Source organism: Chaetodon auriga, chromosome 14 (genome assembly GCF_051107435.1).
Source record: "Chaetodon auriga isolate fChaAug3 chromosome 14, fChaAug3.hap1, whole genome shotgun sequence".
NCBI classification, from domain to species: domain Eukaryota; kingdom Metazoa; phylum Chordata; class Actinopteri; order Chaetodontiformes; family Chaetodontidae; genus Chaetodon; species Chaetodon auriga.
This window is the reverse complement of record NC_135087.1, coordinates 23442042-23460477: the sequence shown is the minus strand read 5'-3', so window position 1 is coordinate 23460477 and position 18436 is coordinate 23442042. Positions and strand designations below refer to the sequence as shown.

General features: G+C 40.8%; 1 protein-coding gene across 1 annotated transcript; it reads right to left on the bottom strand.

Annotated features, from left to right (window-relative positions):
- Window positions 1–5141: 5141 nt before the first annotated feature.
- Window positions 5142–17186, bottom strand: LOC143331968 (potassium channel subfamily K member 5-like). The gene is made up of 5 exons (XM_076749148.1): window positions 16959–17186; window positions 7411–7522; window positions 6757–6923; window positions 6487–6655; window positions 5142–6242 (listed from the first exon to the last, which is right to left on the bottom strand). The coding sequence occupies exons 1-5, from the start codon at window positions 17142–17144 to the stop codon at window positions 5287–5289; spliced, it is 1590 nt and encodes a 529-aa protein (XP_076605263.1). The 5' UTR covers window positions 17145–17186; the 3' UTR covers window positions 5142–5286.
- Between the last annotated feature and the right edge of the window lie 1250 nt (window positions 17187–18436).

Here is an 18436-nt window from a genome sequence, read left to right as displayed (position 1 = left end):
TTTCTGCTCTGCTTTTCACAGCTAGTTGAAATCCTAGTCGTTCTGTATTCTTACATGTTAACATTGTTGATACAGTTTTCTACTTTAGTGGATAGCAGGTAGTTAACAGTGCTGCTGGGAGGGTACATTAGACGTCCGTAACAACATACCAGAAAAACTCCACATCGTGATTCTTTGAAACTGAAAAGCTTGTGTGAAAATAGTTCTGCCGTTGCACTTGACCTATTTATTAACATGCGTTTTACACAAATATGGTTTATTTTTTTTTGCTGCTGCAATCAGTATATCCAGATGTGAATGTTTGAAATGTATTATGCATGGAACCCAGTTCTATATAACCTCTTGAATAACTTTAAGCCAGTTAAGACAGTAATATACTGTATATCCACAGGTCAAACAGTCACGTGTTAACTCTTTTATGACAAATAAGATCTATCCTCAGAATTTTGCTGTGGGAGTTTCTTGATATTAAAATAGCAACATGCAGCCAGTTTATGCTGGTCAGCGTTGTGTGGTTTTGGTGCAAGTTTCCAGATTCTCTCTGTAGTTTAGAGATCGTTAAACTGAAAGGAGGCATATTATCTGAGAAAAGCAAACATCTCCTGATCTCTTGTCCTTGTCTAATCTGGCTCTTAAAAATCCCCTGACCAAACAAAATCATCACTGCTGACGCTGTGGTAGAAAGTATGAAGCTGAAGTGCTGTGAAACTGAAGACACAAGACTCTCTGATCCTCCTTTACCTGTGGGTATTGCAAAATGAGCATGAGGGGATTCACAACCACTAAACAAGTATATGTACTGTAGCTCCCTTTTTGAGCTACTCAACAGATAACACTGGTTCTGAATCATCCCTTTGAGTCCCATCACAGAGAGTGACTGAAACTAGTCAGAGATCAAATGCTAGCATTCACTAACCCGAGGCATCTCACAAATTGCACTTATTTTCATGAGGACATTCATTCATTTCATGTGTTTTTGACGATAAGGCTAGCCTTACTCGTCGCCATTGCCCATGGTCAAATTAAATTCCTACAAATTATGAAGTGAGTAAAGCTGCATAATACTCCAAAAAGCAGTGGAATATTTTGTTGGCCTCAGCATTTGAAAGCTGTCACCATGATTAACAGCCCTGAAAACCTACTTTCTCAATCAGCTTCATGCTATGAGTTATGAGGTCTTATATAAACACACACTTCGCTGCCAAGTTCAAATAGTTGTGGTTATTTTCATTGAAAGATTTACTCTATGCTTCTATCACTGGTTTGAAGTGGGTGGGGTTCTGTTGCAAAAGGTGATGCACACGTACACCAATGAAGCAGTCAAGGTTCAGCAGTGTTTAAATGAGGATCTGACAACAGTTGGTGGGTTGTTTGTTTCTTTTGCCAAGCTACTGTCAATCAAATGTGATCAAACTAAACTCACACAGTCCATTCGAGTGTTAAAGGTTAAAGGCCAAGCCCTTAACTCTGATTGCTGCTTATGAAGTTGTGAATATTTAAACCTGCAAGAGTCTTGGCCACTTGGGGGCAGTGGAAACAACATGTGAACACATCACTGACATTTCATCACCTTTTAAGATGATATGATGAACAACAAACAGTTGCTTATTAACACATCCAGCAATGACAGAGCAACATCATCATTCATTCAGAGTCATGTTTGTGTCCACCTGATGCTTGGAAATCCAGTATTTAGCCTCTTTTAGCTCTGTTTTTGGTCTCTCCAAACTTTTGAAGGAAATATCTGGCTCTTTTGCTCCTGAATGTTCAACAATATTCACCAGTTAACATTCCCTGACCACTGTTTGGTGCTGAATAGGTAGTGTACGGTGGGCTTAAAGAGCTTTTTTGCTGAAAACAGCTGCCTCCTGTGGCTGAAAACGACATTACGAGAGCAGTGAGAGTGAAGAAAAGTTGAGGGCAGGACAGCTAAATAATTAGCTGAAACTAGGTAGAAAGCGCAGTAAGGCAGAGCGGAGTTGTGGAGTCTGGTGATAATTCTCTGTGGGCTCATCACTACTCATCACCCTCTTCATAATGTCATGTTGTCATTTGGTACATTGCTATTATTAAAACACCCCTCTCTCTTGTTTTCTTGTCATCTCCTGTCCATCTACAGTTTGGCTGTAATAAAGGCACACAATGCCCAAAAATATACTTAAGAATAAAAGCTGTTAAATTTGAGATAATTAATTGAGAAGCGCCTCAGTATCCATAATGATTTATCTGTGCTTATTGTGTCACACTTAGGACTGAGCAACTGGAAGACATAAGAAAGGGCTGATTTATGTTGTGCCTGGAATCCCACAGCAACAGAAGAGACTCTGGTTTCCACCAGGCTCAGCACATTTTCACAGTGAGTCCTCTCTTTAGTTTCATTCAGTAACCATCATTAGTTGAGTCAGTGTTAATCAGGGCAAAGCTTCCCTAACACTACCCCATTCTAGTGAAACACTGATGGCGGAAATACAGTGAAATGTATCCATTGCAGATTCTAAAATGTTGAACGAGAGTTTCACATGCCACCAGACTGAGGGGCAATAACATCACATAAGTGTTTCAGAAAGTTCTAAAAATATCAATTTCATCTTTTAAAAAGGCATGTAAAATGTTAAGGTTGACAGGTCTCTGAAGTAATTTCTTCACTCAGGGTAGAACCAAAGTTATTGTGGTGAATCCATTCAGGCAGTGCTATTCATTTTCAGTCTGTGCCACCAACAACTGACTGTTATCCACACGCTAATCTGATGTATTTTTGGCAAATCAGGATACATCAACAGCCTGGCTCCAGTGGCTCCACACTTTCACCCGCATTCAATCAGTAACTGATACTCTCACATAAAGTGTTCCGGTAAATTTCAAACAAGCAGAGATAATGTACAAGAATTCTGTTTGTGCAACATTGTACCCATTACTTGTTTTTCAATGTCATTATTACAGGCTTGCATGAGTTTTCCCCTTTTGCACTGAGTTCATTTGTTTGACAGAATGACCTTGAAGTTTCTGTGCATAATGAGCAATGCCAGGTGTCACTAAGTACACCATGCAAATTTTGTACGAGTTGTTGGCACTGAACTAGGACTGTAATTTCATAAGAATATCCACAGGAAAGGGCAGGTGCCTGGAAAAAAAGTCAGGGGATAATCACAGTCAGGATTCATCCTCTGGGGACCACGATTGTCTATTAAATTTCATGGCAATCCATTTAATTTTTATATTTATATATTGTTATATTTGTTGTATTTCAGTGAAATACAACAAATGTTGTATTGTTGTAATGTTTTTGGTATGTGGAGCCCTGATTATAGTATGTATAGAAACATGTGTGCATCTACAAATTGGCTGGACTGTACTTAGGTATCAAGGCTTAAAAGGGATTTCATTTGTAGAATGGAGTCATTGGACAAGGTCATTGAAGTGCTGCTTTATAATGCTGTATTGATCACAAAAACACTTCAGTTTTATTAAATGTTTATTTACATGAGATACACAGTTTTATTTGAAATTCATACACATTTTTACAAACATAAATAATTTAAATCATTAAAAAAGACAACACTAAAAACAACTGTACTGGAGTTTTACACTATGAAGCAACGCCAAGAGGAAATCTTGGGACAATGGGTTAAACCAGCCCTACCTGTTCTTAGTTAATAATCTAGAGACATGCTTGAAATTCAGTCCAGAAAAGTACCATGGCTGCATAACAATGCTGCACTAACACATCAAGGAAAACCAGTAAAATATGAGATAGAGAGAGACAGACAGGCAGAGAGAATGCTACATAGAAAAGAATAGTGGCCCTGTGGTAAAATAAAAGAGGAGAAAACATCAACACCCTGTATGCAAGATTTAACCTTTTTAGTGAATCATTATAAGTACATTCAATAGATGTTACATTGTACTGTATATCCCTCTATTTTGCAGTGGACTTATGGCATTTTCACTTCACAGATATCTGCTGATATCTGACAACAGATGTGGGTTCACATGAAACCATGGGGAAATATTTTACGTTAATTGAGACCACCAATACTGCTGACTTTATGTCTCATGACTAAAACATACGTCAAGAGAGCATTGATCTGTCACAAGTTAACCTTGGCTGCCTGTCATTAGCGGTACTTCAGTCATTCGTGCCAGTGCAAACCCCCAAAGACAAACATGAGTAGCAAGGCCATGTCCTGAGCAGAGCTGTGTTTGTGACTACTGATGGACTTTCAGCTAATATTTACATGGCAAATACAATGAAGTGAGAGGGTGATACGGAGACAAAAAGTGAGAATATTGTGGCTGTCAAGGTTTTGTTGTGCACTGCCATGGTAGATGGCTCAGAAGCCACAGATCAACATCTGACATGCTGTCGGCAGCAAAACTCAACAATAAACCAGTTCCCACTCTGATTGTCTTTTGTTAGTCAAAATGGGAGGATCATTTTCAAAGCAGAGTTTTCACAACAGTAGCTTGGAACAGAGGTGTTAATAAACAGGAAAATAAATCTTAGCTTAGTGTGTTTCTCTGGCAGGACATTCAGATTTTGCCATAAAGTTTTACTCTTGCTGGTTCTAGACTCCCGGGTGCCTATGCATCACTAATGACCTCTTGTGCACTCACAATTCTGTTCCTCATAGTCAAAATAAACAGCAATCTCAGACACAACAAGTTATCAAGGACTTCACCCAAGAAACACCCATGAAAAAAAGAGAGAACTGACCCTTCACCTCCTTCATTTTCTTTAAGGACAAGTGTTTGGCTCAGGTTTTAAAACTGCACTGAATTGGACTTTGAACTGTCCTCATTTGGTGGAATTGTGCAATAGGAGAACCCATGTAGCCAGTGAATAAAAGCTACCGTGTCCTTCAGTTTAATAAATATAAAAACACCAATATGGTGAATATGCATGGAAGAAACTATGGGAAATCAAATATATTTCCACATATAATTTCTTATCAACCTATTAGTAGAAAAAAGGACTCATGGAAAATAGTTATTGGTTTCTCTAACCATAAAAAAGACATAAATAGAGCAGATGTTAAATACTCATGTGGTTACATGCCATTCTCTGTTGTCCATATCAAGATTTGTTGGAGTTTATACGAAGCTCAACTCTTAATAGTTAAGGTGATGTCTATTTTCAATTCTCAGCTAAGAACAGAACATTCATTCGAAGTTTCATCTTGCCTTCACATTCATTAGACCCCGAAAAGTGCAATGGGACTTCTGATATTCTTTCCAACAATTCTAATTAGAATACATACACTTCAATACCAACCAATCAGCAAAAGATCAAGATTCTGTATTTTCTTCCTTTGCATACTCCTCTACAAGTTTCTCATAGGAGTGGCTGTGTTCGGAACAGTCACTGGTGAACACAGACCCTTCAGATTCAGAAGTCTGTTCGTCCTTGGAGTTTGTTTCAATGTTTTCATCGCATGTAGTAATGGATAGCTTTGCTTTAGAATCATCGTCATCATCGTCATCATCATTCTCCTCCTCCTCCTCCAAGTTACTGCTGAGAAAGTTCTCCTCATCTATAAAAGTAATATTTGCATTTTGAAACGTTAGGGGATGGTACTCTTTAGAGTCCCATGTCCTTCGACCACCTGCGCCACAATCTCCCACTCCTCCGTTCTCTAGGTCAACGTCTTTGTCAAGCTGGTTCTCATACATTTGGTCCTGGTCAAGTTCTAGGTCACCCTCTACATGGTCCTCTGTTAGCAGCAAACCATTATCTGAGCCCAGTAGGTAGTTCTTGGACTTTGAAAAAGCAACAGTGACACGGTCACTGAAACTATAGCGTCTCTTTTGGCGTGGTGAACGGTCTAGACTGAGGATGGTGTGACTATTAAACATGGGCGCATCATTGCAACTCTTAGAACGACCAGTCTCCTTAGATTTGTTGATGGTGTTGTCACTGCTGCCGTGTCTGACATCTTTTTTGGTGCCAATCTGCTTAATCAAGTCATTATAACCTTCTTGCTTCTTGGACAGGAAGCTGAAGATGTTGACATCATTGGGAGTGGGTGACAAACGAGGAGCAGTCTTGTGAGACTCTTTGTAATGGCGGAGCTCATCAAGGGAAAGTTTGCGCAACTTGCGGCGTTTCTTCAATGCCTTGTGGGCCTCAATCACCATTCTGACTTTCCAGTTGAAGAACAAAGAAAGCCAGGCCAACCCCAGATAAATCCACACTTCCACAAAGTAACGGTAGAGAGTTGGGTATTCTTTATTTGGGTCCACACCTGCAAGGACAAGTGAGAATTAATTAATTTCAAATTAATTAATTAATTAATTTGATAAGCTCAATCAAAAGAATTATCTTAGAGCCCATAAATATTCTGGTATCCATGTGCAATTTAGATGTGACTAAATTATTTATGTACGTGGTATATTCAAGGCAATCAAGGGATGCCTTCTATTTGTGCTTGTAAATGCAGGTTTTCTGTCTCAAGTTAATAAATATGAAGTATTTATTTCTAAGCTTACCTGCTACCAAGTCCCCAAAACCAATTGTGGTCAAGGTGACAAATGAGAAGTACAAGCCTTCAATGTATGTCCAGCCCTCTTGGTACATAAATACAAAAGGTGGAAGGACTAAATGGACCAGCACACCCCAGAGGAGAAAAAAAGCTGTGCAGGTAAACTGAGCCTTTCTCTGGAAAAGAAAAAAAACATTGCTTCAGGTGAAGATTTTGTGACACCACAGAGAGATTCCAGTTATTGTCCAAGAATTGGAGGAAAAAAAGGTCAACTTACCAGAGAAAATCCTTTCTTGGTTAGATACTGGCCTAGGTGCTTGGCTCTACCACCGAAGAATTTTCCTAGCTCACTGATCCAGGTAAGACATAAAGGCACACCAAACAACCCATAGAAGATGCAAAATACACGGCCTGCTGAGGTTTTCGGGGCAATGTTCCCATATCCTTAAAGAATGTAAAGTTAAAGCAAAGTGGTTAGGGTTAGGTTGCTTCAACTATCTACAACTATGTTCTGTATATATCTGTAGTATGGCTTTACAGAAGGATCAGGAAACTGAAGGATTTTTTTCCTTAGGTTAAAAAGGTAATATGAGACACTGTTCCCCAGGTCACACTTGAGGTCATCTCCCCCAGAGCAATATCTCATACTCCCCCTGTCCCTGGGATGGCTGACACAGTGCAGCTGTCGTGCAAAAACCATGCAACCAATACAGATGTTTTTTTGACTGTAACAGAATTTGTCCCAATGGAACAAAGTAAGGCTGTTTTAAAAGTCTGCTTGAGAGCTCAGTACAAGTTTTTACCACCAACTGTAACAGTACTCAGTCATATTCTCTTAAACATTGAAGTAAAGTTTGACAAAGCAACGGAAAAAAGGTTTGTTTCCAATCAGAACTACATCCAAAACTGCTGATCGTCCAACAGTACTTACCGATTGTGGTAATAACAGTGGCAGCGAAGATAACAGCATTTGGCCAGTTCCAGTTGTTGAAGGTCTTGCTACCAGTTATAGTGACCCCTTGGCCTGCAGCATCAGACACCACCTGAGAACAGAGAAGAGTAAAGAGCACAACTGAGCACATATAAGCTTGAATTCAGATTCAACTCACTCAAAGAGAGATGAATGGATGCTAAACAAATGTATGCTACCAATTGTCAGTAATTAAAGACTGATCTGGCTACGATAAAGGAAGACAGGAAGTTTGTCATGTGTAAGCTCCATTTCTTTCACCACATCCTTCCTGTGATATGTTGATGGTATCTCCAGTGATACTAATGAGTTGAAACAACACTAAGGAACCCTGGAGAATTGCTGTTAACCTGAGGGCTATATGGTTCCAACCACTGCTTACATTAGTAGGGAAACAGAAAGACAAGTGGCACATCCTTAAGCTGCTACTTCGTAAGAACATGATGATGCATGGATTAAACAGCGCATCAGGTGGTTCTTTAGAAGAAGAATCACTACTTTATTAATCACACACAACATGCAGAGTTAAAGAGTCCAAAACTGCACACGCCATGTTTAGGTGAAATTATTTCTCCGCTTTTATCCCATCCTGGTAAGTCCTTCCTCCATGGCAGACCAGGAGCGGTGGGCTGCCAGCCGACAGCGGCTCAGTTCCTTTTGTCACCATTGGTCAGGTGGTGATTTTTTTTTTTTTTTTTTTTTTTTTAAATGGAGGACACCTCAGGTGAACACAGGGAGAACATGCAAACTCCACACAGAAAGGCCCCTTAAAGAGCAGCAGGCACCAAAAGCATGGTGGACGACACACCCCAGCGGCCACAGCGCCCCCAGGCGAACGAACCCGGGACCTTCTAGCTGTGAGGCGACAGTGTTACCACTGGCCCACCGTGACACCTTGAGTGGTTGCTTAACCTTGTGTTTGTTTTTCTTTTTTTAATATCAAAGGTTGCACTGAATATGTACCATACAAGATTTTTTTCAGGAAAAGGGTATTATTTTGTGCTGAATCCACAGGCAATATGTTTCTAACCACCTAGAGCAGGGCTGCCAAAAGTGGGGCCAATGGCCCTCCCTGACAGAGTATGGGATACATCAGCTCACTCTTGCAAGGAAGTTTTAGTGTCGACATCCAAAGGAGACAGAAAATACCTAATCAATCATTCTCAACCATATGTGTGCTTGAACAGCCACAACAGAAACTGAATTCCCCCTGTTGAGTACTCACAAACACCAGACCATGTGTCGTGGGACAATGCATTCCCCCCACTCCAAAGGTTTTGTTTCTCCAAATGTGTTTGAAAGGGGGAAATGTGCAGGGGTTGGCAAAATTCACATAAGCCCTTAAGTACTGGAAGATGCTTGGTTCTTTAATAATAACAGGTCTGTGACAGTTCTGCTCTGTAATTACCAGCACAAGGGGAGGCCATTCTTTGTCTGCTGAAACAACAGAGTTCCTCCGTTGGGTTTTAGGATGACCAAGTTTGTGTTCCAACCATGACTAGAAATTAAAGAGGGAAAACCTCACTTGCATGTACGACTGTCCTGCATACACAATTTCACAATTGACAGTCCCCCTGACTGTCCACAGCATCTATTGGTTACATTTATATGCATGACCTCATTATTGTCCGTGTTTGGCCTTAAATGTTATTTGGTTTAGCGGGTTATAGGAACCTTGGATACCCCACAACCACATATCCCCTTTGACCTTCTGAACCTGTATACAGATGCAACAGTCTACCTGAAAAAGAAAGAAAGAACATGTTTCCGCTCTATTTACCCTCAAACTGTGTTGAAGTAGCTACATCTGATATGCAACAGAAAGGCATGTCTATCCTATTTGTAAACTGTGCAATGTATTTTTTACCATCAATGTAAAATAAGCAGAGACACTGCAGCAGAGTAAGCAAACCAAAAGAAGGTTACTTTGGAAACTTGATAAAGAACATGCATGTTCACTCCTCAAATCTGCCCACAGAAAAAGGCTAAAGGGCATACAGGGCATCACGTGTACACTAGGTTTCCAGCCCTGTGGCTTGTACTAATGGAAAGTGATAAGGTGTTTACAATAACACTGCTGCACAAGATTTAAATGAAAGTAGATTTAAAATTCAAATGACAGGCTGCTTTTGATAAATCCCCCAAACAAGAATTGATTCATTCACTCCTTTGTTGTGCCCAATATGAAATCTTTATCCCACTAGCTGTGACTGGAACAGTTTGGGGTGTTAGTTTGCATGGTGTAAAAAGTGAAAAATGTGACAAATGTTATGTTTGTACGTCATGTCTGTGGCAGCTCTGCACCTTATTCCAGCGTAATGAGAGTGGTTTGCACATGTTCATAGTCTGTCTGCCAGATAAAAAGTGCTGAAGTTTGAGACATACAAAATGCTGATTCACAGGAATACAATGAGGGCAGAGTGCAAGCTAAATCATGGGAGTGAGCATTATGCTCTCAGTGCATGTCACTTAAATAGAGAACAAGGGTTATACCTTTTAAAACTAAGAGGTTAACATGTTTTCTGTCAATGTAAGTCTTGAAATATCCTGTATTGCTACCATTTAACTGTCTTGTCTTTTACCTACAAAGGCTAGGAAGGATAAGTATTGGCTTTTTTCTGTGTCCACAAAGGACTAATCAGGAAAAGATGTTCATACATGACTCAACACGCTTTGCAATGCATGAGGTCCTTAAGAGGTTAAAGGGTCAGCCACTGGTCAACTCATGATTGTTACGGGTCACAAATGACCCTGAGAACAAGCCAAAAAGCACAAACACCAGGGTAGAAAGAGACACTTTGAGTCACATTGAGCCAAAACTAGTTCAGGAGAAAGTTGTTAAACTGGCTTCTCTGCAAGCTGAACCAGCGGACAGCTGGATATCAGACTGAGGCAACCAACATAGATATGCCCTCAGTTTATGAAAAATGGACTGAGTGAAACTGAGCACATAACAGCAGTTAATTAAACCCCAACACAGAACTGGTAAAAAATATCATGACCTTAGGAAACACCCTGTACAGAAATTACTTCTCTACAACAGTTTTTCTTCTATAAATGTCAAAGTTAAATAATAAATCAAAAATGGAAAAACAACATAAAATAATGCAGCTCTCTTTTAAATTTTGCTGCTATAAATCTCAATGTTCAGCCAAATGGCACTGTACCAAGTGGCACACGCAGTGCATGACAAATGAAATAGAAAAAAATCTTTGAAAATACTGTGTAAAATATGCCAACACTGAGCAACCTTTCTGAAACATTTTCTGTAAATATGACTAGAGCTGAAACAATTAGTTGATGGCAGCCACAATTTTGGTAACTGATCAAACATTTCAGTCATTTTTCAGACACAAATACTGGAAAACCAAACATTCTGCAGCTGCTTCTGTGATAATTGTGTTCACTACTATAGTAAAAACAATCATCACATTTACTTCAGTAAACTGCATATGTTTTGGTTCTAGAATGTTGATTCAAAAAATAAAACAAAATCTACAAACTAAACAATTAATGGAAAAAAAGATGAATCAGTAATGAAGATAACCATTAGTTGTGGCCCTAAACATGGTACATGTCGGCATATGTGATTCCAGCACCAGCATGGACAAATGAAGAGAACGGGTGGGGGGGGGGGGGGGTGTCCGGGAAAAACAAAACATGTTTCTTGATAAATGTAACAAATGGACGTGTGTGTTGCTGGTATGTTATTTACATAGACTATACCATTTCTTACAATATTTAAATGTATGTATAATCTGCATGGTGGAAGATTAACAGCAGATTTTTTCCATACACCAGCAGCATGTAAGTAGCTTTACAGATAGATCTGGCTACTGCAAGTTCTGTGTGTGTGTTGTATGTGTTAAGCATTTCTTACATTGGGGTACAAACAGTCTTGTGACAGTGAATGCCGGCCTCTAGCATCCAGGCGGGACTGTCTGTGGCTGTGTTGCATGCATATTTACAGACAGGTGATACACAGCTGTTTGTTATGTGCGGCGGTCAGTTTGTTATGTGGGCCAGTAAAAGGGTGCACTCGATCCGTTTATCAAATAACCAAAACAGGAAGTGCTCTTTTTCAGGTTGTGATAGGTGACTGCTTTGGTTGTTTGATAAATTTGTGTTGGTCTTTCCACCGTTCTATTACTGGACTCTGGTTAGGTGGAAATAACCCCTTTATTCACCAAGTCAGATATGAAAATATTCTGGCTCTCTTTGCTGTTTGAACTCAGCACTCGCCAGACTCCAGTTCTTCCAGTTATTTCCTGCCAGTCTTCTCTCTTTCCCCTCTCCTCTCTGTACCTTCATGAAGTAAAGTACATTTCCACTCCAGTAAGTAGTCGATGAAGAGAGACTAATTACAGATCAGGTCGGCACCTCTGTGGCACGTTGCAGCAGACAGGTTGAAGTGAGGATAAATCCACTTTTTAATCCCCAAAGTTTGAAAAATAAACTCTGAGCTCTCTTCCTGCCAGTAAACAGCTCTAGATTACAGCAGAATCCGGTGTGACTCTGGTTGTTTATTCATCCAGGCGCTCTGGTCTGCCCTCAGCTCTCTCCTCCAGAGCTCCCCAGCAGTTGTCTGCCGGTGTCTGTCCCTCCGCTTTGTCCAGTCCTCCCCACACTACACTCTGTAAAGCCTGTGATATGCATTTGAATGTTGATTTAGAATTTGAATGGCAGCATTGTCAATGAAGCTTCAAACTATCGACGCAGGCCTACTTATGTGACAATGTGCGTTTAAGTTGTGGAAAAAGGTTGATGTGAAATTCATCATGTTGACTTACATCCATATTGAAAATCACTATGTTGTGCCATAAAAAGCAGCTAAACCATAACACAATATCACACAGATCCCATGACCATAGCTCAGTCTGTGCCACACTCTTCAATTAAAGGACTCCCTTACGTTCGTGGAAGTGTAAAATATTGCCAAACTGCAGGCATAGCAATCTGCCACTGCAACACTCCGGCCACCAAAGAACTGTAAAAACCACAATGACAAACTCCAACTGTAATCAGGACAGCTGGCAGCCCAGCATACCACTCCAGCTCCTAGGTATTTTTCCACTTCCAGCATATGAGCACAACATTGCAACAGTAGCCTGTGGGAAGGACTGACTGTATCATTACGTATTGATTTCTGAAACGAGATGGATGGGTTGCAAACAATTTGTCCGAAAAACAAGAGATTTCACTGAGTAAACCAATCAAAGATTGACCAGAGTGTGGGGAAAATCTGAAAGAATCTGACAGGGTGCAGAATGCTGTTTGGCTGATTTATTCCAACACACACAAGAAAAAAAAAATCAATCACACCTCAACAAATTCACAATGAGAAGGAACAGCTGATTGAGACAAAGTATAGTTGTCTGGACTTGGTAAAGACATGAAGGGACAAGTTGTAAAATTCCAAAACAGTCAAAGGATTAAGCGGATCATATTACAGCATTAACAGAATAATGCATGATATTCAAAGACTGACCTCATTCACACCACAAATGGGAAATTTCTTTTTCTCCAATGTCTTTGTTGAGTTGATCCACTCAAGTTAATTCCACTCAAATGAAACTTGTTTGAGGGTCAAATTACATTAATGTCCAGAACAGTGTAAACTGTCCGCAACTGGTATGCTGACTTAAACAGTGACACTCTGTCACATTGCACTGATGATGTACAGTGCAGGCAGCCATCTTTCGAAGTCAAATCTAATTAGGCATTCAAGGGAATAAGGACATTTCTGTCTGGCTAACTAATTGCCTAAACCAAAACTCATGACATCAAAATATATTGGTACCTTCCATGACTTCTTTCTCCACATTTCAAAAAGGGAAAGAAAGACTTGGCTATTTCAAGCCGCTGACCCATAGACAGCACCCTAGGCACATGACAAAGTTAGATATCTCTGAAAACAGAGTGCTACTTCATTCATTTGTGCTTTTTCATTCTTACCAGGGGCCATGGTTGACTTCACACACAGCAGTGTGTTTAGAAGAGTTTGCAAACAGGACTGTAACACAAAAACTGAACCCAAAAAAGCCAATGCGGAAAGGCAAATGTTAAGGTTGCATTACTGCTCACGGTTTCATTCATTACAGGCATCTCTTAACCCACATACTCTGGGCTGAGAAAAAATCTATTTTTCAAACATCATAGCATTTCTCCTTCAGCTGAAAACTAGAACATATAGCTGCTGAGCTTTCTTTATAGAACTTTATAGAATATGAATATGAATCTTACCACTACATATGCACTACTTCCTGATGCAGTATGTAGCTACAGTGTGAGGTATTTGTATGATCCATGCCTTCAGCATGCCCTATGATATGTCATGCTTGCAATGAAAATATCTACTTTATATACATGAAATGACTGATTACATACCACTAATTGACAACATTAACGACATTTCTGTGTGATTTGAAAGGATCTGTCTGTAAAGTCTCCCTGTCCTGAAAAATGTGTGTATGTCTCTGCTCTGAGTCTTTTTGTTTCAACTGAGCCTGCTATTGACAAAGTACTTGCTATACTCAATTACTGAGATCCTTGGCCATTTGCATGATATTAAGTGAACACTCAGGAAGAGCTGTGAAAAACACACACACATGCCTGAGATGCATATACATGTATCTAACTATAGTGTGCGATGATGTAAACGTTAATTGTTCATTCTCCTCCCGCCGGTGTTCACTGTGCCTCTGGGCAACACTGAAACAAAGAGCATGCTGCTTACTCTACATGCTATGACCAGGGCGCCTCAGTCCTGAATTCTTGCTTGCAATAGGGATGTGCACTCCCCCAACTCAACTTTTATAACAGCCTCTTAAGAGCCAGCACTGATGGACCATAAACCCCAATGTGTAAACTGTGACCACTTGAAGGGTCCTACTGTTAATATTGAACTCCTTGTTAATAAAACAGAGAAGACTAACTTTTACAGGAGTGTTGCCTTCTCTTGTTAAAGTCTGCTTATATATTTTAATTGTTAACAAGCTGAGAAAAGTTTCCACAACGGAAACCTTGTAGAATCTCAGTTCCTGTCACAAATAAAGCTGATAAAGGCAACTCAAGGGTGATAGTGCATATCTGTTTTGTATACAGAGCCCTGGAGTGGCCCTAGAGAGAAAAACTCTACACTAATCAAGGCCACAACTACATTGAGCGCTCTTGATTAATTCGCGAGCAAAAGAAAAGAATTCATCCCCATATATACACACACACACATATGTGTGTGTGTGTATGTATGTATGTATGTATGTATGTATGTATGTGTGCGTGTGTATATATATATATATATATATAGAGAGAGAGAGAGAGAGAGCGAGAGCGAGAGAGAGAGAGAGAACGCCAGCACAGCTGGACGCGTCTATCATTTTTCCAACCTACTTTAGATGAAACCACGCCAACCTCCATATGACAAAAGCCTTGATGGCTTATGACAGCTACAGCAGCTTGGAAAAGAGTCTTATGGGGCACTGAGTTAGACAAGAGTTAGGTTGAAACAAGAACAGATGCAGACGGAGCAGAGTGTTTCACTGATGACTGTACAAAAAACTTTAGAAGGTTATTCATGGTTTTGGTGAAAGTGGAATCACAGAACCAGGCACAGCAGGCCTCCTTGTGAAAGTGGCCGGACCAGGACAGAACACAACCCCTAAGATTAACAGATGCTGGTTTGACTGTTAATGATACAGTATCAAAGTGATTTACAGTAACTCCCGCCAGGACTGACTCCAGGGACAACGAAGACTCATGGGAGATCGGGCATCAGTTTCTGCCAACCTAGTCAGGGTTACGGCGGGTTCAGCCTCGGGGGTGCCAGGAGCCAAACCAAGCATGAAAACCACCTCGGTGCTGACGTACCTATCATCAAACTTGCCTCCGTCTGTCTCAGAGGCTGTGATCAGTCCCAGTCCAGTCGTGGTCACTGGGAGGCTGCTAAACCCATTTCCATGATCCTGTTTCTCCAAAAATCAGTGAATCAAATTACTTACCTCATATCATTATTTTCCAAGCTACTGTAGCTGTCACATGCCTTCAAGGCTTTCATCATACAGAATTGGATAGAGCATCATCTAAAGTAGGTTGGAAAAACTGTGCATATATATCCACTTTTCTTATTCACACAAATTAACTAAAAATCCTCATGTGGTATGATGTGGTCTTTGTCCCTCAGAGAGCATGCATGAGCAAGAAATGATTCAGTTTTAGTTGAGCTGCCTGAAGAGTTCAACCAAAATCACCACTCTTTCAGCAACTACTCAGAATCTCTCCACCATAATACTCTCGACTACATTCAGCTGCAGACTTTGCGGGACATTGCAGGGACTGGGCAGTCACAGAGATGCCATGAATGGGGGGAGGTTGGTGGGCATATCCCTTTCAGTCCCCTCAAACACAAAAAGGAAAAGCACAAGGAAGCAGAAGGGGGGATGGGGGGTAATAAATCTCCCACATACTGATGTGGGCCAAAAAGGGGGCACAGGTTGAGACATGTTTTGGTCATACTTGCAGGTGCAAAAAGCTTTTAAAAAAAAAAAAAAACTGCATTGCAATAATTCCTGTAATAAACCACTGCCACATTAGTGCAGCAGGGACTCCTCGGGGAGAGGGTTACATACACCACTGCACACACAGCGATCAAGTCTTAATTTCAGCACTTATCTTAAGCGGTAAAGGATTTTTCCCCAAGACATTAAGATCATGCCTGCTTGTCACACTCAAACATCTCAGACAAACAAAGAATCAAGGTCAGGAAGCCTCCACATTTGAAGGAAGTGAACAAACAACATGTGATGCAGCAAACACCTGTGAAATCACAGGAGTGTTGACTTACTATATTCATTCAGTGCTGGCGGTAACACCGCAGAGGTCAAAGGCACCAGCTTTACGGCTAGTTAAGGAATTGTCATCTTGACAAGAAAAAGGCAATAGAACACTGTGTACTGCAGCTTTTAAAGGGCTGAGGTTACAGATTGGCCCTCCACACCCTGTATCATAATCACTGCTCCAGACAGACAGTCTGCAAATTTTACAACAGAAATCAAATTTTACAACAGAAATCAAATTCAACCCGGTAATAAAAATCTCATCAGCAGGCACTGACACAAGGACCCCAACAAAGAGACCTCATAAGATCAACAGCCATTTCCAGGGGATTTGTAACAATTCACGGAATTGTAATGATAATTGCTCAGATGAAAAGTTGCTGTTATGATATTCAAAGTTCACGCCTTGGAGCATGTAAACTGTGGTTGTGTTGACCCACAGAGATGAACCATGGACTGAGGAAGCCTCATGCCTGCAGTGTTTGGTGAAAGCTTACTTACCAGCTGAGGGTCATCAGCCCTCATGTGTCACCCATTTCAAGTCAAACTGCGACAACACAATAATCAAACCATCTCATGTGGACTGAAATAAGTGTTTAGTCTTCACAGTGGCCTGCAGTGGGATGTGGCTCATAAAGTCAAATAGGAAAACTGTTAAGTTTAAGACCGTGTCCATACCTCTAATATTCTGTCCAAATCATCTTTCGTCAGACAGGGATAGTCCTCAAGTATTTTATCCTTCTGGGCACTATACTGCTTTGCAGCCAGCTTCCAATTGGGCTCCTCCAGGACTTGAAAAATTGCTGCCCCAATGGACAGGTAAAAAATAACAGCAGAAGTCAGCAAGGGACCTTTATCTACCATACTGAGGTACTATGCCTCAACTTGGAGAGCGCGGGACAGGGGAAAAAGAAAGAGAAAGGAGGGGGTAGATAACGACAACAGCCGAAGTTATGCGGGACTCATTCTCAGCAAGTCTTTCAATTTGCAAAATGCGTCTTCTTCCGCGCGAGGGCTATGAATAAGTGTTGAGACGTGCGCTCTGGACAGCATGGGGCTCAAACATAACAAGACAAAAGTAGTGATAAAGCGGGCGTGAGCGCGCGTGGAAGCGAAGCCGTGATAGAGATGTCTCCACGTGCGCTGCCGGAGAATAAAGCAGCTCGTGTCCTAAACTGTGAGGAGGGGAGTGAACAGGAGCGCGAGGACCCGCCCAGAGCGGGGGGGGTGGGATGGGGTGGGCGGGGGTGTCGCCTCATGTGCGCTCTGTTTTTCACTCCTCAGCGCAGGTGTACTGCTGCGGCATCAGGCCTGGAACCTTCAGCTCCATTCACAGTTTCAGCCGCTGAGTGCTCCACAAACAGTGAAAATAGAACCTGCAATAGAATGTAATACAGGTGGACAACGTTGATTAATTTAGCACTTTTTTTCAATATCATTTCAGGGATTTTCTATAAATAAAAGTGCTCTAATTACCAAACTGAGTAGCAAGTGTAACGCTGTTATGTCTTAAAATCCTACTTTTAGCGGAGTGAGAGTCTAAGGCTGTACAAGAAAATGACCTAAAATCTGTGCTATACTGATTTGTTTGATTTGATTGGATAAAGGACATTACTACATGGGCCCACTTTGCAAAACCATCGTTGGTAAACAGAGTTTGTTTGCAAATGATTGCATCCTGTTTTTATTTACATTTCACACAGTGTCCCAACTTCTTTGTAATCGGGGTTGTTTCGCATTAACCTGATGCACATCTGCACTGCTGCCCTGACGTCTGCTCACACTGCAATCCAGCATTCACAATGCGAGACAAGATAACTGAAGGTAAGAAAAGGTCAAGACACATTCCTACACATTTTTTTTCTGTGTGTGTGTGTGTGTGTGTGTGTGTGTCTGTCAGGGTTTACCTTGAATCTTGAATGCTGTTACTGTGATATCCCTTGACATTTTCTTGAGTTTAAAGTGGCCTTTTTTTCTTCTAAATATATTTCTAATTCAAAGTAGCTACGTATTTTGAAATGCTGTTTTTCACTTTTTGACATTTGCCTCAAGATTGAGACCAACCATGACTTCAGAGGTGATGGTGAGCTTTAATCTATAAAGGCTCCATACTGAGTCGAGGGCAGATACCAGATTTTGGAGTCACGAACTGTTAT